Source organism: Anguilla rostrata, chromosome 3 (assembly GCF_018555375.3).
Source record: "Anguilla rostrata isolate EN2019 chromosome 3, ASM1855537v3, whole genome shotgun sequence".
Taxonomy (NCBI): Eukaryota; Metazoa; Chordata; class Actinopteri; order Anguilliformes; family Anguillidae; genus Anguilla; species Anguilla rostrata.
Window position 1 is genome coordinate 54,962,088 of NC_057935.1, and position 27,841 is coordinate 54,989,928.

The 27,841-nt window shown below is 43.8% G+C and overlaps 2 protein-coding genes across 15 annotated transcripts in view; both read right to left on the reverse strand.

The window, feature by feature from the left end:
- The window catches only part of rps6kal (ribosomal protein S6 kinase a, like), a 28,416-nt gene extending 18,970 nt beyond the window's left edge, over positions 1-9,446 (reverse strand). The window contains exons 1-3 of one of the 8 annotated variants that reach the window (XM_064328359.1): positions 8,332-8,590; positions 8,005-8,081; positions 7,294-7,455 (exon numbers count right to left, since the gene is read on the reverse strand). Coding sequence is in view for 4 of the 8 variants with exons in the window: in XM_064328353.1 (XP_064184423.1) it covers positions 939-1,271 (333 nt within the window). In the remaining 4 variants the exon portion in view is untranslated. Of the gene's footprint in view, positions 1-938; positions 1,979-7,293; positions 7,456-8,004; positions 8,249-8,331; positions 8,591-9,151 lie in introns of those variants that run through there. The other 7 variants (XM_064328358.1, XM_064328360.1, XM_064328356.1 and 4 more) reach the window with 7 other exon arrangements.
- Positions 9,447-10,556: 1,110 nt separating this feature from the next.
- On the reverse strand, positions 10,557-25,445 carry hdx (highly divergent homeobox). 7 transcript variants are annotated; one of them, XM_064328367.1, is made up of 11 exons: positions 25,291-25,445; positions 23,309-23,669; positions 22,313-22,459; positions 20,714-21,955; positions 20,214-20,267; positions 18,481-18,627; positions 17,996-18,197; positions 15,417-15,499; positions 14,633-14,722; positions 12,403-12,525; positions 10,557-10,881 (listed from the first exon to the last, which is right to left on the reverse strand). In XM_064328367.1, the coding sequence occupies exons 2-11, from the start codon at positions 23,333-23,335 to the stop codon at positions 10,738-10,740; spliced, it is 2,259 nt and encodes a 752-aa protein (XP_064184437.1). In that variant the 5' UTR covers positions 23,336-23,669; positions 25,291-25,445; the 3' UTR covers positions 10,557-10,737. The 7 variants fall into 7 exon arrangements, with proteins under 7 accessions (XP_064184437.1, XP_064184434.1, XP_064184435.1 ...); XM_064328364.1 differs by having other exon boundaries at positions 18,481-18,684; XM_064328365.1 differs by having other exon boundaries at positions 22,313-22,492.
- Positions 25,446-27,841: the final 2,396 nt, after the last annotated feature.

Here is a 27,841-nt window from a genome sequence, read left to right on the forward strand (position 1 = left end):
CACCACAGTACACCAGAGACCAAGGGGAAAAGTGGACGGATGATGTCACGGGTCAACAGGGAGGGGTGAAAGTGCGTCCCTGGGGCCACGCCCCCACGGGGCTTCGGAAGCGACGCAGTGAGGTAACGCCGGAAACTGGCATCAGGCCGACGCCAGGTCCCTCAAATTGCTTCCGCTATCGCGCTAATGCGTTAATGCACAGCTAAGTGTGGGCGGAGGCGTGCTTCTCACAAAACAGAAAAATAAATGCCAGGTGCTCAGCGATCACAAGAATTTAACAAAATATATATATTTTTTTCCAAAATACTGTCCGTCCCCTCATTATTAAAAAAAACTTTCTATCTTTTCACGCCGTTGTTTAGTTGTGTTGCAGCTAAGCTTCAACTAGCTTCAGCTATCATCAAAGCACATGAAGGCAGGCATCATACAGACATTTCAAGATGCATAATTAACAGTGGGTAACGTTTACCTGCGTTTAACTGTACGTTAGCCTACATATACAGCTAATGGGCATGAGGCCTCCTGTGTGATCCACAAGTGTTTTATCATAGAACAGTTCCACAGAAAATTCTGTGCATGCATGTATTTATCATTTTTATTTAGCAGATTCTGTAATCCAGAGCAGCTCGCAGGGTTATCAAGGCAAAATACATAAATGCATATATTAGAGAAGAGACAAATAAGGACGTGTGAAATGAACCGGAAGTAACAATGAGTAATGGCAAAGTGTACACTGTAGTGGTGATACGTAGGTAGGTTTTTAGCATACTAATGGAATACATTGTGAATTTATGAAAATGCCCAAATGTCAGAACTCAACCACGTTCGCAGCTTAAATGTAAATTTTTGTGGAGGCAGAGGAGTGTTTTATACCATCGTAATTATTTTACTGTGCGTATTTATTTCTACATATAAGCCTTTCATCAAGCACTGGCAACCTTTTTGCATTTTCTGTTGAGGCACAGCCTGGGGGAATAATTCGAACCCGCAGCCCAGTGGCCCAGCAGTCCAGCACTCGCACACGCACAGCCGCCTCCCGCTCTCTGAAAGGAACGAAACAGCGGATCTGAACCTCCCAGTGATGCCATTAAATCTCTGAATAAAGCACCTTTTTTCTGCCGGAAACGCGGCGGCGATGATACAGTTCTGTTAAAAGGCACTCTGGGCCCTTCCATAAGAAAATAAAAGCAAGGGAAAGAGCTGGGTGGAAGTACAAAAGCACTTTGAGTCAGTCTTACGAGGGCGATTTGTCTGATGGGAGCTGGTCGCATACAGCTCCGCGCTTTCCCTGGTATGCGTTTCCTAATAGGGTCAATTACTGACTCACCACACAGAACAAACACAAATGTCAGGCTCCTATTAGGTACAAGCAACAGTCACTTTTTCAGCTCCGGTTTTCTCAGGGCAGTGAACAGGTTTCTGTGCAGTCGCTCTCTTGCACGGATCCTTAAATGCACTCACATGTACAATCGCATGCTAACAAATACACAAATACAGCTAACACACACACACACACACACGCACGCACAAGCATACGATCATCCAGCCCACACAGCTTACACGGTAATTCAGAAAATGAAACATCTGAACAAATATAAAAACGCTACAAATAAAAATTAAGAGGAAAGGAAAACATATTTCAGGAAGAAGACCACCGCAATGTGCTGTGTTCTAAATATGCATAATGAATGTTTAATATTCCAGGTACTAAGGCTCACTGTTCACAGCTCACCAAACCCAAACCAGGGAGCTCTGCTGCTAAGCAGGTACCCTGCACACATCAGCGAAGAGCTGGAATATCGCATCCACTGTTAGGAGTGCTGTGTGAGTGTGTGTGTGTCTATGTGCCATACATGCACACCAGGGGGAAAATTAGTATGTGTATGTTTGTCTGTGTGCATTTGTGCGTGTGATCGTGCTCTTATTTGACCATCTCCTCTCTGGTTTGGCAGTCAGAGGGACAGCGATGGAGCAGTGGGACCCGCCACGCCTCGCCTCCTCCCCCTCCTCCTCTACCTCCTCACTGTGCAGATTCTGCGCGGGGCACTGACATCAGCACCTTCAAGGCTACTGCAGGGAGCTGGCTGGGGAGGGTGAGAGGCTCCTGACATCACCGCTAGCACCCCCCCCCCTCCCCACCTGCAAAGCTCCACCAACACCTCCCATGCTTACCCACTCGCACTGCGTGGGTGAAGTATTAACAGCCAATGAACACTGCCACCTCTCACTATTTTCATGTGGACGTTTGTGTGACATGGATGTGATTGTGTGTGTGCGTGTGTGTGCGTGTGTGTGTGTGTGCGTGTGTGTGCACGTAACACACCACATGTTCTCTCACCTCATCACCACGTACGCCAGAGTGGCATTGTTGGGAGTGTTTTTGGTATTATGCAGCGCAACCTCACTGCATTTTATAAACGAGAGCTCCATTTTCACTTACGGAAGGATGAAGCTCAATGTCGCAAGAAATAAAAAAGCATTCCATTATAGTCGAGTTAGTGGTGCGCGCCACACAATCCAAGCTGTCACCATGCCACTGCTTCATTGAGGTCTTATGTACTGTATCTTGTTATGATTTTCATGTCGTCAATTAAATGACATATCTGATCGTCATATCTGACTTTTATGCTTATGGCCTATAGAAAACCGTTTTTAAGCAACAAAAATAATTTAAATGATTTAACCAGAATTTGGGATTGGACACCTTGCATATGCAATTGAACATGGCTAATTATGCAAATAGAAAGCAACTTGCAAATGCAAATAGAAGGGAAAAATTAGCGTGCTTAATTTGAGAATATTATAATAGTTTAAAAATTAAGTTAAAAAAACCTTGACATTGAGAAAAGGCATATAGGATTCTGGGATATATGTAGCGCGAAGTACCGAAAATAAAACAAAGGATCTTACGATTATACAATGACTCTGACATTTACAGACCACATTAAAGTGCTGTGCCCAGTTCAGAGAAAAACACTATAAGGAGGATATAGCCAACAAAAGGAAAGGAAGGGCATGTCTACAAAATTGGCTCCAGGTATCGGAAATAATTCAGGTTCCTATTTGTGCACAATGAGCTTCAAGAGTACTTGAGGTTAATAGGCCTATATTTTTTTAAGGGATTATTAAAGGGCGCTACAGAAAATATTCCAGCTACATCTGTCAGCAGAACAAGCAGGAACAGACGGAAATGAGTTAATGCCCGTTCTCGTCATCAAATTTCTTCTGCATTAGTCTCCTTCCCTGACATTAAGGTTCACAACAGAGATCTCAGGAGTGCGTTTCTACCAAATCATGACTGCATGATCACCGTGGCTGCGCTCAGGCTTCCGCCTGATGCACAAACGTGCTGACTCCGCAGTCACCGGCCAGTCAAAGGAATCCCAACACTGCGGCACTTGTTGCGGCAGGCTTAAATGGCGACCGTCGAGAGAGTTCGAGAGATTCTCGTACCAAAGACGCGGCGCGGCGGTCTTAAGAAAAAGCACAACGGCAGTGAGGTAACGTAAAGCCATCGGTGCTTCAGAAGGCGCAAGCCTATGGAAGTGTGGTGCGAGGTTATCCCTCACACAACAACCGTTAAAGAAATCGCCCACAAAGCCGTGTGCCATCGCATTCAGAGGGGTCAAGGGCACTGCATTCTCATCCTTCTCCCCAACCTGCAAGGTTCACTTTATACAGACGGCAGATGTAGAGAGAATTAACTGTTTTCTTCTAAAGTCAACTACCTATATAGTACAGAAAGTGGCACATATCTCATGCAAAACCTGGATATAACCACCTGTCTATGACTCTGTGATGATATTTTGTTGTTGTACTGCCCATTAATTGAATATTCATGTCCCTGATTTGGGTGTGTCTAATCAGATTAGCTTAGCGTGCTCTGCAACGCAAATGTATATTTCATCCACAGATGCTGAGTCAGCTCTCCCAGATCTCTAAACACCACCAGCGATAACGCCCTCAGATCTGGGCAAAGTCACTGGACCGGTAGAGTGATGGTTCCTTTCTGCAGGTCAGGTAAAAGCTAGGCGGGGACAGAAGCCTGCAGATACCGCAGCTCCACTACAGCCCTCCAGTAACCCGGCTGCAAAGCTGGAATGAGGTGTCGGCCAACCACAAGGAACTACCTGTTAGTGGAACTACCAAAAAAGGCAAAAACAATCAACCCTTTATGGTTGGGGTGTCCAAACTATCGTCTCATTTCTGGAGGGATTACTCTGGCTGAATTTGTTGACGTGTCGCCCATAGGCTACACCGTTCCAAAATAATACTGAAGTACAACATTTGAGGAGAGGGCACAAGTGAACCATCAGACCTTATGTGAAACAAGCCAAATTAAGTTAAACCAAGGAGGCAGTTATGAAAGTAACAGCAGAGGTTGACACAAAATCCATCATGTACACTGGGTGTCAAAGGAATCGCCCTCTAGCTTCAGAACTCCACAGCATCTGCAGGATGAGTGGGCCATGTCCAGTAGGGAACTGGGGCATGGTCATTAAGCCACACTTACGGTACAGAACCTGCTGCCCCAGCCCTGCTGAACACAAACCTGCAAGCAGCATCCGTGACTATCCTCTCCACTACAAGGATTTTTATTTTTATTTTTTTGTGTTCAGGGATACAATTGCTCGCATAGACACACAGGCGCACACACACACACACACACACACACACACACACACTCGCCCGCCCACAGATCCTTAAACAAATGCAGTGCGTGCGTCACACTTGTCACAGTTCACAGAGCTGCTTCAAAATAATTAAATAGCACAGAGCTCTCTAAATGCAGTTTCCTATTTGCCTTCACGCCCCTATGCATGACAGATAGGACAGCACAGCGCTCCTGTGATATACGGTCTTCCACACTGCCCTTTCCCCATCTCAGGAACACTGTAAAAATGGAGGGGGAGTGGGGGGGGGAGGGGGTGCAGTTCCAGGCATTCTGTTCCCCCGATCCCATTTCATGCCATTTACGATATTAGACTGCAAATCAATTTCAAGCATTCCAGCCAACCTCACAGGATGACTCACCCCATTTATCAGGAGCAATGAATGAGAGAAACGACTTCTTAGGAACGGAGATCGGCCACAGAAGCGCGCACATTAGCTTTTAGTCCACAGATCACATGTACCCCTCCCCCATCCTTCTACCCATTCACCCACTCAAAACGATTGATGAGGGACAGAAATAAATTGCTTCGTACACACACAAAGCAAATGGTATCGTTGTGAATGTCAGGAAATATGGCGAGTTTCAATAAATATTTCAAAAGACTCTCATTGCCCAATTATAGCACCAGACATCAAAATAATAAAATATTAAATAGAGGAAATTCAATCAAGGGTCTTCCGTCATAAGGACCTCATTTGGAGACATAAGCTAAGCAACACAGGGTTCTGGCTCACACTAAAAATAAGACCAGATACAAACCTGCATCAGGAAAAATATCATCACAATACTTAACTAAAAGCAAATGTCCCCCAACCAAAAACTGCACAGAAAATATAAACACTTCACAAAAAGATAATCAGGATTTGTGAGATAACATACCCCAGGTAAGCAAAGGAGATCTATCTTTTAGAAGGTTACAAGATAGAAACATCACAGATCAATAAAAATAATAATAATTTATCCTGGGTCACTGCACAATTGTGTGGCAATTACTGTGACCTCAAAGCTTACCTAATGGAAACTTCATATCTTCTAAAAGCGACACACATTCTCCACTGTCATGACACTGCCCATCACCTACAATGCATAATCCATACATTTAAAGGGATTGTGCACATTCTGTACTTCATAAAAAATAAAAAAACATTTTTATAAGAGTATGAACAACATTTCTGATGAGACACATTAGGGTCATTGCTTTCTATATATTCATGACTGTATAAAAAATAAATAAACAAAATATATGAAGAAATGTACTTTGTGATGCTGTGACAGCCTTTGATCACTTGAATCACACTAAATTTCACACATATACAGTGTGATACAGTTAAGCCAAATTTGGCATCAAGCATTGGAAAATGTACATTATTTAAGACTTGGCTAAGGAAATGCATTAGGGGAGAACTTCAACTCAAAAACATACAGACATGGAATCCATATTGTTTCTCCTACCAGGGATGGAAACAGCAAATCTGACACACAAGCGTTTGAGCGATTACAGCCGTTTCCTAGATCAGGTTAGTCAGGCCACCTGTTGTTAGCTTGTACTGGAATGGCTCAAATAACTGTGCATTGAGAGAGCTACTTACATGTGCATCCCTGACTGCACAGTGTTTACAAGCATTCACAAACCATTATTACCTGCTGAGAAATACATGTCCCAGGAGATGCTGCAACTGCTTACAGAAAGCACATTTCAAACAGCAGCATTGGACGATTTTTTAAAATGTAGCTCTGAGTGTCAGGATCCATTCAAAGCACAAGAAAGAGGGAAAAAACTACTTTCATGTAAGAAACATAATGAATATCAAGGCTTGAGGAAGGTGCTCGAACAGCAGCAGTGGAGTTTCAAAAATGTAAGAACGCAATCAACTTAACTTAGTATTTGAAGCAGAGATCTTAGATCAGACTGGGTCTACCACAGAGAGTAAAACAGATTTCACCGCACAGACATCTACCTTAAATGCAAACGGTCTGGCTTATGGAAATCTGAAGTATGGTACCCACAAATTCCACCAATGTTAATGGAGTCTCAAATCAGACAGGGTGGCAGTGTACAGGAAAGCGGATACAAAATAGAGCCGGTCCTGTGTTATCTATGACAACACTGTTTACAATCCAGTTCCTTCCTATGAGTCATCTCACCTGACCCATCTGTCAATGGGCCATAGATGCACCCTACTTTAATGCCAAACCCCCCATCTTCATCCCCGCCCTTTGTGACAAGGTTTTTTTTCCCTTTTTGATGGCGTTTTTAGTTTGATACTGTGTGTATTGACAGGTGTGTGTATTGGTTGGTTTTATTAATATTTTTATCTTTATTCTAGTGTAATGAATTGACTGATGTTCTAATGAAGGGGCATCAAAGTAAGTCAAGTCAAATCAATCTCTCACTCTCTCTTTCAATCATTTCAATGATAAGAAAAAACACTAAAGACACATTATTTTACAGAATGTACAACAGCACACAAAAGTAGATTTAGAGACAGAATTAAAAAGCCCAATGTATAGCTTATCCCATTTGTTTCATTCATCCTGGCAGACAGTAACAGAAGGATTAGGGCACCGAGAGTGATTTAAAGAGGGTGTGGGCATGTTAAACATAGTAGTGCAAGTACAATGCCGGCTTTGGGATGTGAGGGTATTGTCAGGTCCCCTGAACTACACCATTGTTCTCAGAGTGACACTCTTATCTGATGTCAGCAGATGGCATTTGTTTCATCAGCAAAAAGCAGGATCTGTGAGATGGATGGATGAATGCTGGCTGGCCAGCATGCCACCTACAGAAAAAGACAGTATTGAGGACTAGCAAAGACAGACACGTTGTAGCGTTGACACTTTCAACTATAGCAGGAAATGAGGTGCAATGTATACGACTGAAGGCTACTAGCACTAACTAAAGAAACAAATAACAGTGCCATATAAGGTAGTGTTAAGCTACATCTGCTTTGACTAAATAATGACAAATTCGAGCATCAACAAACAAGAATGTTCAGAACGGAACAAGCCAATTTATTCTGTAATGCTTTCTTGAACGATCGGACATCATGCATTAGAAGAGAGAATAATAATGTATTTCAACTGATTATTAAGGCAACTCCGACGCAATTGTCGGCAGAACTGCATTGATTTATTCTTCAATTCAGTCACATATGCAGCACGCCAAATAGCCTATATCCCTGTAGATTCCCATATGCAGTGACACATTCACCCAGGTAACATGCAATGCCCTTGCCGTTTCAATAATTATACAGGGAGATATTGTGTATGTAGAACCAAAACAATATTACGCGCAGTCTGCAGTGAAACAAAACGTAGCCTGCACTTACAATGCCAGCGCCAACTCTTCAGAACACGACCAGATTTAGGGCATAAAATCTCTTTACTTGGCTATTTGTACGGCGGTCTGTTGGCAGGACAGGACATAAGACGCTGCTGATCCATATATTGCACAAATCAGAACGTCAGTGTAAAACGCTTTGTTCTAGCCATTTTAAATAAACCACTGTGTTACGATAAATGCGCATTTCAGAAAACTGTTGGAATGTTTGGTTACTAGACGTGTTCCTTTTCATTTTGTAAATTAAAGTTACGCTGTTCAATCATACTAACTGGAAAGACCGGCAACACAAAACTTAATCGTTAAAAACACTGACCCAGCTGAAGAAGCATGCGCGGTTCTGTCTGCAAGCTAACTGCAAGTCCGATATGTCAATTTCATTTATCTAGGGCTAAGTAGCTAGCTGCCTCTCGTAGATGACATTCAACTTCAGTTCAACTTTTGCGTTGTCATATGGACTATGGTAAGAAAATTAAGCACAGGATGCCCCGAAACCACAGCGCAATTGATATATAAACTAGCGCTTATTTAATTTGCTTTCTATACATGTTTGCAGGCACATTGCTGCAAACAACAACCCACAACAGCGAATACAAGTTAGCTAGCTAGCACAGCGACAAGCTAACGCTGCTGTTGCTTTCGGAAGCAGGGGGTTAGCGGAGTTAAGAGGCAATACGTTTACAAAGAGGTTATTGCTTGCTAGCACCTAATTGAAATTTTGGGACTCCAGTAGCTCTACCATTTTTGTCCCGGCAGATATACCTGCGAAACCGATAGCCAGTGATCAGCTACCCAAGTAAATAACTTGGATTTACCGTTGCATACTAGCAAGCTGGATGTTGTGTCTTGGTGTTTAGTTAGCTAAAAGATAGTTTGGTAGAAACGTCACCAAAACAAAATAAAGAAACTTATTTAACATAACTGTCAAGTTTACTTTTTAGTTAGCTGGCCATGTGGAGCTTAATTGCTGAACAACTGCAAAACACCCCAGTTCATCCGCTTGCGGAGACAAAGTACACAAGTTTAGGAGCTTGATTGCTACGTGGCGAACACGCTGCCGATTGAGCTTGCACCAAAACTGACAACTGTCAAATCGTATATAACAGTTACGATGCAGTTAAATATATGATACATACCTCGCTACTAACGGTATGTACCTCCATTTTGTGCCAGGAATCCTGCGGTTGAGCAAAAGGCATTGTACTATTGACTACTGCCTTATTTCAGACTGCATTTCTTCGTTTCACTGGTCAGCCTGGTTGCCTCCGCCCCCTGGTTTTCAGTTGCGACGAAGATTAACTAATAACGTTACCCAGTTCTACCGACGGTGCACGGTCTATCTGGAGTGTAGCAGACTGTATCACGTACGGATCGTCTATGGCCAGTCCCTTTGCTATTCCTATAGATGTGAATATGGCCGTCTGATGAACAGTATGGGAAGCAAGTACAACTGACGTAGCTATGACGCCATGAAGCTAAGGATTTCCCCATCCCGAGAAACAACTCAAACCTGGGGTGGGTAAAAACCTGAACAAAAATAACCTTGGCAGCCAGGTTGGAAAAACCCTTAATAATTGCTGGAGAGGGGCATATATATGACAGTATGATTGCTACACAATTAGAAATTTAACCTACAATGTGTGCTTTCGTATGCATTACATTATTATCTCGTCTAGGCTATAACTACAATTACATTAATTTTTCCTTTCATCGGTGCTGACTGTATTAGCCTAATGTAGAACACACGTGGTGTGTCAGTTGTAATGTGATTCCATTTAGACTAAATGTTATTAGTCATGAAAATTTGCACCTTTATACGTTTTATTTGTGTTACTCCCTTCACTTCATAATGCATTGATTAACATCTACACCTCAAGCTCAATTTAAAGTTACCCACCTTAGCAGGTAAGTCAAATTATGAAGACTGCAGATTCTCTTCCAACCTTGTGCGCATTTTTCTCAGACACATATGACCGCATAAAAAATTTCAAGCTTCGCATCCTTTGTACAATTACAAAAGCTCACACACGCCTGCGAATAAAACGGCAATTTAGATAAGAGTGTCGTAATGTGATTCTTTTTCCACCTCGAAGCGGTTGAAGATGTGCTTTTCATTGTTACCGTGGTCACTCCCGGCTCCGCCTCAAGAGGGAACCCCTGCTCATCTGTCGCACCTGGAGTAGCCTATCTGTTGTTCAGACATTTGTCATTCGCACAGGCGTTTTAACAGCGGGTACTCCTGATAGAGGACCAGACAATCTCTCTTATCCACGGGTGTGGACCTAATTTCTCCACGTTGCTATTTAGTAATCTGGTAGAGTTCATAAATTTAAAATACAGAACTATTTCATTCTACACTGCACTTTTTATTTTTACTGCTTGAAAAGCACAACATAAAGTGCGAGGTGAAATTCAATTAGAAGGATGTCAAGGGAATAGTAAACATCAAGGCAGAGGGATGGAAAAGGGAAAGCGTGCAGTTTTAAATTAAGATCCATAATGCCTTTCCTACAAAGACAGATAAATGACAGAGACAGCCAATCAAGTTAGTGGCATTTATTGTAGTTGGACCGGAAATGTTGAACAAGGCGATCTGATATGCAGTAGAAAAAAAAGGCATTCCGAGCCCAGTACAGTTAGGTGTGAGTGTGTCAGCAGGCACCGTATGGAGTGTGTGGTGGTTGTAGTGAGAGGGGAAGGTGTGTAGAGGTGAGGGCCACTGTCACAGGGGCGCCTGTTCCCCCATCTCCTCTGGCCCTGGGGAACAGCTCTGGATGCAGATCGATGAGACACCAGCTTCCTCCCCCATCTCCGGACTCATCTCACAGTCCTCTTCAACGTCTTGAGGTAGGCTCGCCAACAGCTCCTGAGGGGCAGGTGAAAGACCACAAGATGAGCCGGTGGTGCCATGCTTTCCTCCTGGTCCGACGGACCCAAGGAGTATGCAGCACTTCCTTTCCAACTGTGTTTGAAAAATAGTATGATTTTTGAGCTTCTGAACTTTCATCAGCCATCTATTGCTCAGGACAAAATTAAGAGACAACATCAAATTTTCAGATTAACAGTTTTATGGGTATCTGTGTAAAATCTAACTTTTGATATTCTTTCATGAACCACTGGCCACATTTGATTTTAATTCCAAACAAAAATATTGTCATTCAGGACATTTACATAATGTCTGGGACAAAGATATATATATTTTCTTGATTTGGCTCTGTACTCCACAATTTTAGATTTGTAATTACAGCACCATTTATACATATCCACCCATTTCAGGGCACCATAAAGTGATTGTTATACACTGAACAATGCCAACTATACAAGTTTATACCCATAAATAAATAATAGAAATAATGTCTTCACTTTGTAAGGGTTCAACAATCATTATTTTGTGGAGTAACCCCAATTCTTCTCCTAAAAATATGGGATGGTGGTCTCGTAATTTTTTCCAGAGCTGCCTGACCAGGAGTCCACAGAGAGGGGACACAAATATTCTTATCTAGCCAAGGATGGGGTTTAAGTTGGCAGGGTTCCTTGGTTTGCTGCTACATTAGCTTCTCCCAGCAAAATGCCAGGTGGCCACTGGCTACAACACCAGCTGTTATCGGTGAAAACTATGCCTCTGCTAACACTGCTAGCTCTTCTATAATACTGTGTGCGCCGTAGGGTAAAAAATAGCAGTTGAGTGTATCGAGGCACAGGTGCATGTGGCACAGATGCAGGTGGCACAACAGTAACCTAGGGACACAGTTGCTGATTCCAGGTTGGGAAGGAAAAAAAATAAAACTTAATTCATTTTTCTTTATGGAACAGGTGTGTCTGGGAAAAGTTGACAAAACAGCTTTCATTACCTTACAAACTTACAAACAAATCCACAACACAAGCCCATAACAGGAGATGTATTAGGTGATAACTGTGGCAAGATCAAGCTGATGTTTGGAGACAGAGTATAAAAGCAGATCCACTTCACAAGCACTGTGCATACTGAGTGCTTTCATCATACCACAAGGCTAGCTCTCCTTCCCTTTTCTGCATCACCATGCCATATCATTGTCATAAGTTTTTATACTGCTGTTATTGCAACATATGTTCTCAATGATTGCTTTTAATTTCTCCCTATAATGTATAACTGACATACATCACAATATATTATATTATCAGCTTTTAGCTTGTTGCTGAAGCTAGATATATTTTAAGTATGTAAAGTTCAATCTCAGTCATTTACACATTCTGTGTTTGATACATTTACTGATTTTCAAGTTTGCAATATTTAGTGGAAGTTTGAAAGCCCCTGATTTGGATGTGATGGTAGGCTTGTCATTAAGTTGACTAGTTGAGGCTAGGCAGCCATTCTGGTCCATTTCCCAATACGTTTCCTTTTGCTCACCTGCTGTTTCTCCTTGTCGTCATTCTTCATGGCATTTAGTAAGTTCCGAGTAAAGTTCTGCAGCTCAGTGTACTTCTGTTTTTGGTTCTCTAGCTCACTCTCAAGGAAGCGCACCTCTTCATGCTGGAGAAGAGCAGATGGACGCAATTAATTCTCTGAGCCGGAGGAACTAACCGGTGAAAGTTGCAACATTTACCTCCGACCTCTGTCACTTCCTCAGTGTGATTCTGGTGACAGGAATTTTCGCTTCCGTGCTGTGCTCAAGGTGACGGTCCAAACCTAGCACCAAAAATATTTCCACTTCTTAAACAAAAGAATTTGATGCGCCGTTTGATGGAGTCATACCACCGTGTAGACGGCTGCGCTAATGAAGCGGAGGCTAAGTTCGCGGTCACACTTCACCGGCACAACCCGCTATACGGGAGACTCTACCCAGCCTGCTGACACTCCGCCTCTCTGGTGACTGGGGAAATTAAAACTAGGTCGGGCTTTATTGAGATGCAAAAAAGCAGTCAGAGGGGTTACTCACACCTACAGGAATAATTTGTCCCGGGCATTATTTGTATGCAAATCCGGTAAGTTTCTGGGCCTGCCAGTGCGAAGGGCGCAGAGCAGGGCGCTGTGAGTTCGCCAGCTCGTCGCTCGGGCGGAAGCGTTTCTGATTCGAGGAGGGGATTAGGAATGCCTGGCATCGCCTGGCTCTGGATGTGGCCATCCGTGCATTGGCCTTCCAGACAATAAGCAGGGGCTTAGAGAAGCACTGGCCGTGAGGAATGGTCACTCTGAACCGTCTCTCTGAGCAGTCCTGTAAGCCACACTGCCGGGGCTGACGTTTTTTCCTCCTTTAAATCCTGAGGAGTCGACACGACAGGAGAACAGAAATTGCCTAAACATGACTGAGATTTTTTGGTGTAATTGCTTTCAAGGAAAATCTGGCAAATGTGAAGTCTGCCCATTGCTATTAAGTACTTTCCTCGTATGGACTTTGAGCCAACAGCATATAGCCTCATCGGGTCAGTAAGAGAGAGACTGCAGAAACCGATAACCAAGAATCCATGTTTAAATTAGACCAATTAATGTTCTACGGGAAGATAAAACCCAGGGCCAATGTGTGGTCAGACAGTTCTTCCTTGTAAGGCTATTAGCCTCGTGTGGGCTTGCCATATCCAACTAAGCACTTTCCCAAGATTTTACATTCAGGTATACTTAAATACCCTTTTCAAGAAAATATGGAATGGATTTACATATCTACTTGGATATTAGTGGTGTGCCTGGTAGTCGGAAAATAGGATAATAAAATCATTATGACCTATTATATAATTATGAAAATTATGCGCCGACTACTGCTATCATGCAATTATATCTGGAGGAATCAATAGTTGAAACAAAATAGCAGAACATTTCAAAGAAAATGAAAAACTATTTTAAATGGAAGATCTTTTGAAAGTGGATAGTACAACTACTGTATTTTCATATACTTGAACAGTAGATGACCAGGCTACACCTGAATATAATGACACACATAAAGGATACAGCATAACGGATATAGCAATGTCAGCACAATCCTAATAGACACACATTAAATAACTGCTGAACAGTTAAAGTCGTTTTTTGTATTTTTGAGAACATAGTCCCAGGTGACCTTTCTGTGATTACCAGTACAACTGTGATTGTGATTCATCTAAGGCTTCATGAACTCAAAAATGGATGGAGCCATCATGCATATTCAGTAATGCACAGTTTTTTGTCAAAAATAATTGTGTTTTCCTGTACAAAACAACAGCTTTTGCTTTGTTCTAACAACCACATGACTGATAGCGGATGGGAGCTATAGGGTGGCAGTGTAGCATAATGGCGGAGGTTGTATGGTGGCAGTTTAGCATAATGGTGTAAGCTGTCGGGTGGCAGCGTAACATAATGGTGTAAGCTGTCGGGTGGCAGCCTAGTATAATGGTTAGGCAACTGAGCAGATTTCATTGCCAGGTAGGGCACTGCCAGATTATACCATATGAGCAAGGTGATTAGATTGAATTATAGATGAGAGCGTCTGCTACATGACTAAATTGAAAAATGTAACTGCACAAAACATCCTCATAAAGCCTCACTCTCTCATCATGAGAAATCTTAGACAGCATTAGACAGCAGTGAATTTGTGTTTCAGGCTTTGGAAAACCTAAAAGGCCATTTAGCCCACATACCCCTGGAAAGACTGGCCCTGTCTTGTCCGTACCTTAAACTCCACGAGATTCTGCAGGTGTTCCATGTCTGAGCCAATCACGTCACCATCTTCCTCCTCCTCATCATCAATTATTTCAATTTTCTGTCAAAGTGTGCAGAATATAAAACCAAAAAGTAGTTAAATTATGCAATGCACCACATATGCATATGCTGCATCACAAGACACCTGGATGTAACTGAGAAATGATCTACTTTAGGTGCCATTGTGCAGTCCCTATAGCCATTCTGAAATACGGTATCATGTATAACGTGTAAAATGTCCTTTACCCAGACATCTGGAGATTAATTGCATAGATGTACCTGTATTAATTTAATCTCTACAGTTATATGGTTGATAATACCAATTTGACATGTTATTACTTGATGGGGCCAGCTAGGGCGTGGCTGAAAAAATCACTTGTGACGACTGTATAAGATGTTAGTGTGTGCCCACCTGAACTTATGGAGGACAGAGCTATGGGGTTCGGGACAACGTGGAGTTCTTGGTTATGCATAAAATAAATGAAATGTAACAAAGATGTACACAAACAGTATTTTACAGCTGGCTTTCACGGATCACCACAGATCATATCATCATAGATAAATTACAAGAAGCAGGTCTAGGACCTTCACAGACGCACACCCAAATACAGCAACTCTCGCTGATTCTTTGCCATTTCCATTTATGGCAGAGCAAGAAATCCCCTTAGGGTGCTTGACATTCTGTCATGGAGAGGTCTAACCATAGTTTGAATTAATCATTTTCACCACACTGACAAACAGGAAATGTGACATACCACATTGTCAGCCAGGGTACCGCCAGTGGTCTCACCATCCCCATCACCACTGTCTTCTCTCTGGTAGGTGTCACTGCCACCATCTGTGTGAAGACAGAATCATCTACATCAATCCCCAGGTTACACCGAGGAAGCTCTCCCAGTCTCCATTCCTACAGTCAGACTGGAACCAGGCTGGCTCGTTATAGCCTTTCCCACTGTTGAGCCGAGCCACACGAGCTCATTAAAGTTACCGTTTACTTTCTGGAGGAAAACTGTTTCTGCAGGAAATCATCGGCCTTTGGGTTGTTGTTGAAATCTGGAGGGAAAAGTAAATATGCTGTACTGGTTGTGGCCTGTGGTTCCAGCTCTACAGGATAGAGGGGGTGTCAGTCCTCTTCCTTTAGCCCATTAGCGACTCTCTCAGATCTGAATCACAGAGACAACAGATTGGACTTCTTTGGTCTAAAAGGCGGAGCAAAGATAATCAACTTTTAGAGATGAAAGGAAAAAAGTTTTCCAAAATAAGTCAGCAATGAGTCTTGCTGGTTTTGTTTAAAAATATTTGACAAACACAGAGGGTAGAGGTACAGATGTCTTAAATGCTATACCTTCAGCGGTGTCTGTAGAAACTACTCTTGTTGTTCAGCGAAGACCGCTTTTGTAATCCATAATCATATGATGGGTGTTCTACACACACATCCTGTGACTCACTTGTCCTTTTTTTATATTGAAAATTAGCACATTCAGGAAACAGATTTTCAGATGTTTTTTTTTTTTTTTTTTAAACCACCACTAAAGATAGACGAAAAGAACAGAGAAACAAAGCAAACAACTAGCAACGGTTGTCGGAGGGCAACGGGCACTCGAAAGAGTAGCAAACGAAGAGCTGGGCGCGCCAAAGCCGCGGAGCTCCCGCTAACGGCATGAGAGCCAAACTGAGCCCGCGGCCTTGAGCCCTGTTTGGACAGGATCAACAATGGCGGATTCCTCCGCGCTGACATAATCCACTTTGTTTGTGCCCCGTCGGGCGTCAGCGAGGGATTACTCCCCGGCCTCAGACCTTTCTCCATTGTGTACCCCGCTAACGGTCGTGCCATCTCTAAACCCCGGTCATGCAGAGCGGAGCTCTTCACATCCCTGCCACGACCAGCCAATTAGAAAGGCCACAAAGCACACCGCAAAAAAAAAAAAGGACATCACTAGCAAGTCTTTTACAGGCTAAGGTAGGCCTGAGAATCGTTTGCTGGGACGGTAGTGAGATGCGCAGTTGAACCAGGCATTGATCTGTATGTCAGTGGCAACCCTTGAACCCGACTCCATTTGGCTGCAGGCCTTGGATTAGTTTGGTTTTTAAAGCTGCCCCATGACGTGCAGTTTATTCATGCAATCAAAGGTGTTGCTTTAGTGTTTTGTCCTCTGTCATGTCGTGATTAACTAGCCTACCGAATTAAATAAAAGTTCAAGTGTGGCCTTTGAGGTCTTTATGTAGTCTTCAGCATAATATTTCCCACTTTTTGCAGAATATTCACTGAAAACATCCAGCATATAAGAAGAAAACCACAGTAAACCATCCTACCATGATGGTCACTTCTATTCAGTGTAGTATTAGTCATGCACTCTGCTCCTGCCAAATTGCTGAAGCTAAGCAAGCGTGGGTTTGGTTAGTACTTGGATGGGAGATCATCTGGGAAAACTAAGTTGCTGCTGGAAGTGGTGTTGGTGGGGGGCAATCTTCCCTCTGGGTTAAATAAACCCCAATTCCCCAGTGGAGTGAGGGGGATGCTGTGCTGTTGGAGATGCTGTCTTTCGCATGAGACCGAGGTCTTGACTCTGCGGTTCCCTGGTGTCCTGGCTAAATGCCCAACCGGGCTCTCTCGAACTCGCCACCTAATCATCCCCTGATTTAATTGGCTGAAATTTTTCTCTCCCTCTTCACCTTAGTTAATGTGTGGTGAGCGTTCTGGTGCAAAATGGCTGCCATGCATCACTGTGGTGGGTGAGGTGAGTTCCCACTTATCACTGTAAAGCACTTTGAAAGTTTGAAAAAGTGCTATATAAATGCAATGGAAAGTGTAACACATACAGTTATCCAGCTAACTCTGTAATCCTGCATTGTGAAACAGGGCCCTGCTCTCCACTGTTCAAAGGGGCCGTTAATTAGCACGATCCCTGTAACGAGTAATCAAACAGCCATCACTCCCTGCAGTGGAAATCTGTGATAAAACAGAACACTACTTCCATGAATTCACTGAGGATTACAAATTCACTGCTGTTGCATACTAAAAAACTAATGTTGATTTATCAAACTATAAAGCATTAATACATAATGCAACAATTTACCTTCCAGCTGTGCTTATTTAGAAAGATCCTAAATTTCCAACACTGCAGCACACACTAGCTAGCCCTATATGCAGGAGTGTGCTTGCAACAGAATACAGGGAATTTCAGAGCCTTTCATCAGAAGACATTCTGCCAAAAGATTATGCTGCAGGAAAAAAATGTCCGTCCCTGGACCCCCATCAAATCAGAGACAGCACAAAAGGTCTGGAAATGAGGTATGGAATATGGAATATGGCGGAGTGCAGGCCGAATCTCACCCTCGGACAGACAGATGGACACCTCGTCCGTCCTCTCGCCGTCCTCCCCCGGCTCAGGGGTGGTGACGTCGTCTACGTCCGGAGTCCAGCGGCACGGCGATTCTGACTCCGAGTGGTTGGTGAACACGGCAGGACCTCCCTTCGGGGGCGGGGTCTCAATGCCCATCAGGCGGTACTTCCTGCGGCGATTACCAATCCAGGTCTGCCAACGAGGAGAGAAATGAGCACTTAGCAACGTAACAGCAAATACACACACATACAGGTAACGCTGGAACATAAATTTCACAGTGGTAATGGTAATGCCATATATATCCATAAATATGACCTATAAAGGGTGTTGGGTGTTCTCTTAATGCAGGGCTTTGTAGTGCCATATGCCAAAGTGGACTCATTAAGAACCTCCCATATACATTGGCAGAAGTGAAAGTCCTCTGTTGACGGCTACTTAATTCTTCTCTTCGAAGTTAAGCCTCTTCGCGCTGTACCTTGACGATCTCGCTGTCCACGCTCAGCTCTGTGGATGCAGCAGTGATCTTTTCCCGACAGACGGATCCCAGGCTGGTCATGCCATTGTCCCAGTACCTCTTCAGCGTGTGCAGGTCCCTTTCACTGAACTGTGTCCTGTCCTGTAGCTGCACAGGGCAACATGCACTACTGGTCGATGACATCCCACAATGCACTTCAGACACCTTCATTATGGGAGGGAACAGACATACACACTGATACACACCTGACCAATTTCAGGTAGGCGACTAGTCACTCACAGAAACGTACGCACTCAAACAATCACCTGCAGTCCCACACTTATACATACCTGTATACAGATACATATATATGCTTGTGCACATGTGCAAACTGATACACTTGCACACAAACACAAACACACACACACTCACACTCTCACCGCTCACACTCACACGCGCTCTTATGTGTAAAAATAGATGCAAGTACACAGGGAGATAGACAAACCTCCCCAACAGTCAATTACACTCCCACCCAAGCAGAACCACATCAGTCTATATTTACTCAGCTCTGTGGAGGAGGTTAGGACAACAATGACAGATATTTCAGCCAAGACCGATTTGTGCCTGTGACTGTTTCAGTTTAAAGTGGAGGATGCTTTTTTTGTTTGGACACTTTTTACCTTGCTGTTCTGCTTATTAATCAAATAAACACACTACCAACTGGCCAATAAGACACCACAGTCATCAGATGAGTTTCCCATGTTCAGGCCTGCCCCCCCTTCCCCCCCAGACTAAATGAGTTAATAGAATTCTGATTATTGGCAGGCACACAATCAAACTAATTAGATCCTACAGTGCCTGATTAACCTGATTAACATGGCATCGGGGGCCAAAACAACCCCAGCTTCTAGTACCCTGAGAAAAATCAGCCAATCAAAAGAACAACAGAGAATGAGAGACTCTAGTGTTGCGGTGGAGCAGGGACAAAAGGGATGTGGTTCAGCGTTCTCAGAAATACCTGAGATCAAAAGAACCATGCTACTGATATCGTAGCCTATCTGAAACCATAAAATGTGCCTGAAACTTAAATCATGCCACAGCCAAGGTCAACTACAGTGTCAAAGCCAACCAACTCTACTGATCAAGGATAACGCACCTTGCCCCCCCCAAAACAGCTCCCATCTCCAACTCAAAGTGAAGACAGTGTGCGCATGTAAGAACTGCCCGTAACGAAGTCGCGTTCATCCCGGGCCAACTCGTGTCCTAGCAGGTACTAAACCATGCTTCAGATTACCACTATAATATAATGTAGCATGTAAAGTGTAGTCGTTGAAGACTCTGTAGCTGTAAGAGTAAGTTCATAACTATGCAATTGTAAGTTACTAAAAATGCAATCTGTGTTTACTTAGCTTTTGATTTCACCTGTGCAAAGTGTTACACGTCTGTGCTATGGCTAAACAATGTGTTATTTACAGTAGCACCCTGTGGTAGAAGCTCTCATTCCCCTTGATGCCCCAGTGTTCCAAAGATAATGTCAAGCACTGACTCCCAGACCCTGACTGTCTAATCTACCCCTGCTCTTTGATTGGCTGACTTAGGCTCACAACCTCTAGTCTACGTTTTCTTTACAGCCTCACCCCCCATCACTGCTATCCTGAATCCAACACAGTGATCACGGGCTGTAATCAAAAAAACACGCAGGCCAACTAACGCAGCATCAGCAGACGAAAGCCCGCCAACGCGGTCAGACTTACTGTCCTTTTGCGGGAGTTGCTGACGATCCAGGGGGCGCTGAGTGAGCCTGAGGCCTGTTGGGAAGGAGGGAGAGAAAGGAGACAGACTTCACACGTTCGGTTTCACACCGCACCTCCTTACAGCCACACTCCGGCAGCAGCGAGCTGGAGCGCCCAGCCGGCCTGGACAATGCTGTACGTGCGTCACTGCAAACCCACCCGCCGCTCCTCAGTCCCCAAACCCACGCATGCTCATCACAAGTATCAGGAGTCATAACTAAAAAAACTAGTGTGACACACTTTTGCACTAAACACAGTGGGATGCCAAAAGCTGGGAAAAAGTATTTATGTTGTCGTCCACACGTTTGCCCAAGTGCAACAGGAAGTACACTCACCTGCCTGCCATGTCTTAACTACAGGACACAGCTTGTTTTCTCTGGGAGAAAACCAGCGACTCCCACTTCCCACTCACCCCTCCTCTTCAAATTAGGAAGGTATGCTGGCAGGCTGGTTGAACTCACCTGCAGGCTGGGCACAGTCTGCCCAGAACCCTGGAAGGGCATCCTAAGCGGGTAGCTTCCACGCGGAGCCATGCTAGTGTAGTAGGGACTTTGTCTGTGGGGGCCGAGGGAAGACGAGGGGGGCGTCTGGTACCCTTTTCCCCCAAAGTGATCAGAGTTTGGGGGGTTTGCCCCAGTCGGGTTTCGTCCCGTAGCGGGGCTGTCCCACCGCGGGCCCCCCTGGCTCGTCCCTGTAGCCCCGCTGATGTCCCCCGCTCCGCCACTGCTGCTGCCACTGCTGCTGCTGCTACTGCCCCCTCCTGGGCACAGCCGGATCTGCGCCCCCATGTTAGCCAGCTCCTCCTCCCTGGCGTACTCGTCGTCAGCATCCCCCGTCTCCATGGCAATGGAAAAGCAGCCGGTGCCGTCGGGAGAGCGCGGCTTGGCAGGCCGTGTCTGGCTGCCCCCCGCGGACGGGGATCTGCGTGACCCGCCCCCGAGGGCGGCCATGGTGAAGACCTGTTGGATCCAGACGCCGGGCTCCGCCTCCTCCGGCTGAGGACCGTTGTGGGCGCCGGCGCCCGCTGGAGCGGGGTGGGGTTGCGACTGGGACTGTGAGGAGGGGTGAGGCCAGGACTTTGACTGCAGCGGCCCGTACTGCCGCGCCCAAGACCGGGGCACGTCCGCCGGCTCCCCCGGGGAGAAGAGCTTCCTGATTTGGCTGTACAGGGCGGGGGTGGGGCCTGAGCTGCTGCCGTGGTGGGGGGCCTTGCGCGGGAGAGGAGCCCCCTTGGTGTGGAGGGGCGGGCTGTCCGTGCTCAAGGTGGGGCGAACGTGGATCTGTATGGGTCGCTCCGCCTCCGTACGCAGCGGGGGCGGGGCCTTGGCGGTAGCCCTGGAGTGCGACGAGGGCGGTTCGGGGCGGGTGGAGGGGCGGCTCAGGGAGTAGATGCCTGTGACAATCACGTCGTTGTTGTTATTGTTGCTGTTGCCGCCGCTGCTGCTGCTGCTGTGCCCGCCCCCGCTACTGTGGGGGGAGCAGGAGGAGGGGGCGGGGGACGTGGAGGACGCGGAGGCTGGCGGGTGGAGGTGTGCAACCGGCGCGCTCCGCTGGACGTTCCGCGAAGCCACCATTTCAGGGGTCAACACCAGCGCCCCACCACCTGCTCCTACCGCACTGTGCCCGGGAGGACCGTGTGCCACCACCACGTTCTGCTGCTCCACCTTAGACGCCAGTTTCCGCCTCTTGTTTCCCACCCATGTCTATCAAGAGGAAGAAAAAAATAGTCACACAAAATATTCAAGTAGACCCTACGTACAAATTAAAAATACAGTCATGGGCAAGCTAAACCCTGCAACCTGATTTTTAAAATGTTTTAAGCATGGTCCATCTTTAAAAAAATAAACAAAAAACTATAAAATGAGAATAATAATGCATTTGTTTTATTTATTTTCTCAGGTAAGTGTACAAGCAGGTTTCCATACAAATTCACTTCAGTGCTGAAGCCTGACAGATAATAACAAAAACAGATTGGTAGCATAGTATCAGCATTTCTGAACAAACTATAAATCCAGCCTTGTATATTTCAATGACCATAAGGTGTTCATTCAGCATCCTACCCTGACCACACTGAAATCAAGCTTGGTCTCTTGAGCGCACTGCAGGATCATCTGGAAACAGCTTTTGCTCTGATTGGTCATCCCGTTTTCATAGTAACGCTCCAGGATTTGCTGCTGCTCAGCAGAAAATACAGAGCGTAGATTCATCTGTGGAGGTGAAAAGTGGTTGGGACAGCACAGCTGCCAAATGATAAAGTTAATCCCCTTTACCATTTAGAAGGCACAAAAGGGATTGCATTAGATGAGAAAACTCTGAGAAAGCTTTTATAATTTGATGAACCAAGTACCAAACATGTATAAATCAGCGTTGAAAGGGCCACAGACTTGGTAAATTGCAGACATCTCTGCAGTACTACAAACTGTGAAAATTCTCATACACTTACTGATTCAAAACAGAGGCTTTATGAGCCGCAAGATGGGTGGAGCTACAGTTGACTCAATGATTTGAACATATCCATTATATTAAACATTACATTACAGGCATTTTTAGCAGAAACTCTATCCAGAGTAACTTACACAGAATTTACACAGAATCACTAACATTGCATCCATTTATACAGCTGGATATATACTGAGCATTGCAGGTTAAGTTCCTTGCTCAGGGGTACAACACCAGTGTCCTACCCGGGAATCGAACCCGTTTCCTTTAAGTTAAAAGACCAGATCTTTGCCCATTATACTACACTACAAGCAAAGTAAAGCCTTAATTTGATCATAATTTCCCACCAAATGAAGCGGTAGGAAAAAAACACATTCCTAAATAATAATAAAAATTTTAACGTGGGAGGTTTAAGTGAAAATATATGTGGGACTCAAAGGTAGGCAGGGGATTTCAAAGGGGGGTATGAAGACAATTAAAGATTGGGTCGTTCTGATAAACATTGTGGGTTTAAAAAAACGGCCATCTAACAATAGTGTAAATATTGTAAATCGATTCGCGTTATACCCCAAGCCTTACCGTGGCCTGTTCCACAGTATATAATATAACCTACTTACGGTCCGCTTTTCCTGCCATGCCTCCATATTTCTGGAGGAGGAGGAGTCGGGTGCGTCAGGTAGGCTAATCAACAGAAAACCCAGGTTTTCAATGCCAAAGTTTCAGTTCGGTCACTTCGGTTGTTGTAGAAACGGACAGCTAGTGAGGGCGACTGGTCAGGCGAATGATGATTTGTCCACCATCGCGCAAACCAACAGCCTTCCCTCAAGTGTTCTTTGGGCTATGCGATTTCTGGCCCAGCTTGAAAACACTGCTAACGTTACATCCTGGAGGGTCTCGTGGAGTTTTGCAGGCTGCAGGGCACTCCACGACTGGCGGCCTTCAAAAGCTAACTAGCCTACTTGTCCCTCTGGAGAAGCTCTGAAAGAGAATAGACAGAGAAACTGAGGAGACCATGACGATGTGTTATATGTGCTACTGTACAGACTCATTTTTGCTGGTACATGACATCAAAACTAGGCATTACAAATAAATGAATGGAATTAAAAATATGTTGTCCTGGGGTGTCCTTAATATAATTCAGTTTGTGGGGGAAAAAAACATTCATAGTCGCAAAATAACAGTAGAGGCAGAGAAAATTAATCATTTCCGAGCAGAGAGATTCCCCAGTCAAGAACAAACAATGGTTTGCAACATTGGGTCACCGCCAAATGCTGAATTAAGTGTTACTGGAATGTGCTTTTGCCACATTTCTCAGTTCAGAAACGTAGCTACATTTAGCTAAATGCTGTAATTGTTGCTGTCACAGTCAAGATAATTAAATAAAATCGACATGAGAAGTACAAGAGAACGTGGGCAGTTACGTCAGATAACAGTCTACTAACGTTACGAGGGAACCTTCGCTGAGAAACACATAACATTAAACATTTAGACTAACAGAGGCTAGAATTTATGATAAAGTCAATATAAAAACCTCCGTGACATTTCAATAATTGGAAAAAGCTTCATTTTCACACAGGGTCATTTGCAGAATGAACCGGTAAAACAACAGTAGTCTGGGTTCTAGTTCGCTGGCTATAACATATTTAGCTAGCGACACAGTCTACCTAACTAGCTAACTTACAGTAATTCGCTATCCAGCAAATATGATATTGCGCATTTCACATGGGGAACATAGACTCATTGAACAATGTTTGTTTGACCCTGCTTCTAAAGTTTAAAGACGAGCTTTCAAGACTATGAACGTTACTATGAACTATGAGCTAGCTAACTGTAACAGCTTGTCATGGATGTAGCTAGGTAACGTTATGTTTAACTGTGTAAATTCTGCCTACTCTAGTCTTAACTGATTCACCAGGGTCAGCTAACGTTAGTCGATGTAAACATGAGAATTGCGGAAAGCAAGGAAACACGATTTCTTAAGCTGGCTAACTAGTTAGCCAGCAGGTTATAGCTAAGGTTAGCTATGAAACAAATACACAGATTTCGCACTGGAGAAGTTAACTTAGATTGCTTTGGTGAAAGCTGACACCAGATCAAATCGTTTTCTGAATGGGAAGGGAGGCAATGTAAGGGTTACTTTGTTCCTTCTTCCCGTTTCGGAAAGACTCAGTGCGCATGGCCGCTGTATGTAATATTGATTACATTACAAAGAGCGCTGATGATGAATAAAACGCACATCCACCCAGTTCACCACAAGGGCAATACTGGTCGCCGGAATAGAAAACGAGCACAGGAAACCAGAGCGATAACTTTCCGGCTTGGTACAGCAAAACAGCTAACTATGGGTAAGCGGTACATCAACATAACAAAGACAAGATGAGCTAATGTACACAGCGGGCTAGCTACGGATAAGAGCCGATTGCAAGCCAGGCCCTGGAGGCCATGCGTCTGAATGCAAGTAAACTTTTTCTTTAAATATCTTTTGCGGTTTTCCCACCCCAAGCGGAGCTGCACATATGGCCCGAGCCATTCCCCCGGAGCACACTAAACCTTCGTCGAAAGCTATGAAAAGCTAGGAGATAATTAATTTGCTAGATACCTTTTCTGTTGACAAATCAAACGAACGCTCGAATTCAGCAGATTTCTTCCCGACTCCCTTCGCCAGACAATGAAATCAAAACGTCCGATCATCAATTCTAATCATGATTGTGACGTAGACACAGACAGGAGCCAATAGCTGCTCGAGATCAGAGCTGTGACAGTCGTAACCGACTGAAAACTGAGCACCATTGTCCCGCCCATCATTGACTTTGTGGAGGGAGAGAGGGAGGGAGCGAAAGGGGAGGTCATAGAGACCGCAAATACCGTCCGACTTTTGTCTCAGTCCACACGAATTTCGCCATTACAGTCTCACTGGACCGGTTTTCCATATTTTGTTTAATAGTGTAGGCCTATTTAAACGAGCTCACGTTTGTTTTGTCTTGGTAAATGTAATTGCTGACTGCATTACATGAACACAGTTGATGCACATTTGTGTGTTGTTTCGAGGTAGGCTATATAAATTGACTATAGATAGATGGCTGAGCATGCATACGTAATATGAGAAAATGACCTTAACTTTAAATTATTTATGCATGATGAGTAACGCCGAGTACAGTGTATAAAAATTAATATTCATGTTTTTTTTTAATGATAAAGTGTTATTTGACGTTATATTATTGTTTTTACTCAGACAATTGTATGTATTAGGCTATGCTTGAAATAGTTTTTTTCATTCTTTCACAGACACATAGTATTATTGGAATTGACCCTTGATCCATTCAGTGATATGCTGCGGTAGTGCTACAGCATATATTACTGTATATTTGGTGCAATTGTTTACTAGTCATAACTAGCCTACTGTTTCCTTATTCATCCAAGGTGTGAATAATAATAATAATAATAATAATAATAATAATACATTTTCCCAGATTGATAGTAGGTGATTCCCTGGTGATTCCCTGGGCACAGTGTAGGACATGTGTTCTCAAAATAAGTGCTGCTAACTGGCATTTGAGCTGTGCAAAAAAAACCTGTCTTAACAAGGGTTTAGTCATGCAATGAGACATACAATATATAATCTTTTCTCTCATGTAGAAAATATTAACTTTTTTTAAGTTACTTTTTGATTAGTTTGCCATGTTACTTTTTGATAAGTAAAATTGTCTTACCCCATTTGCAAATTTTGAAATGAGTCAAACTGTCTCACCTTACCGACACTATTTTTGTCTTATTTAGCAAAAGAAAACAGAAAAAAAGTCATATAAATAAGAATTTAAGTCCAAATCCAATTTAGGGAAAACACTTGATGAAAAAAATTATACTGATTTATTGGGCTTAGAACGCACAAGGTGAATGGAACAAAGAAAGCCCCCACACTGCTGTTTAGGCAGGTTTATAGAGAGGAGTTATAGTAAATCAGTTGTCAGAAAAGCCTGTAAAAGAACACTGTGCTCCATTCGTGATGCTGTTCTGGAGCCCAGACATAGACGCACTAGTGATCATCTAGTTTGCATCCTGCAATATTCTCCACTTGCCAATAGGATCAGCTGTGCGTTGTTGAAACATTGGGGTGTCCTACAAGTGCATGAGACTTTCTTTTATTTTTATTTTTTAAAGAGAGCATTGTTGCCTATAAGTGCAACACCAGTTTGACAGACATGCTGGTTCATGCGGAGCATAGGATACCTGAGACCATCAAGTCCACCTAACAGGGTTGCCCCCTATAGGTCATTAACTGTGGCCATTGCTGTTTTTGCCCCTGGTCTACACATGTAAAACACATTCCTCATAGACATACCAAAAAAACAAATTCCCTTTCACAACATGTGCAATAAAAAAGAAGTGGTATATGCCATTCAATGTTTTGCCCAAAACTTTACATTGGTGAAACATCACACCCTTTCAAAAACTGCATTGCAGAACATAAAAGCAGCATCAAGAGAAATGATGAAACGTATACCCTAACAGTCCATTTCAAACATTTGGGACATACCATTTCCCAATTTAGTTTCTGGGCCATTAAAAAAGGGCTGCCATCACCCTGTGGTGGAGACTATGACGGAAAAGTTCTCTGGACAGAGGCACGCTTCATTATTTCATTATTTAAACACAGTAGCCCCTAATGGCCCTAATGAGTTTCTGTTTTATATATATATATATATATATATATATATATATATATGTGTGTGTGTGTGTGTGTGTGTGTGTGTGTGTTGTAGTTGTAGGTTTTGCATTGTCTTTTCTGTAGGCTTTTGTGTGTAATTCCTTTGGTGACCACACATCAGCACTTTTTCTTGTATTTTCTTGTATTAGTAAGTATGTTTGCCTTGTCCACTCCTTCAGATATAATGCATTTCCTATTCTAGGATAGATAAGTTACATAGTGCAGCAGTTTTTCCCAATGTTACCTGAGGAAGAGAGCTTGTTTCTGGAAGCATGTCACCAGCACATAGACAGCAGTGCAGGAGCCTTCTTTGCTCCACGGCTAGTCATTCGCCTTGTGAGCCTTAATCCCAATAAATCAATATGACTTTTTTCTGCACTTAAGTGTTTTCCCAACTTTTCTTTCATTTATCTGATTACCTTTTTGGGAATTCTTGGATTTTGTT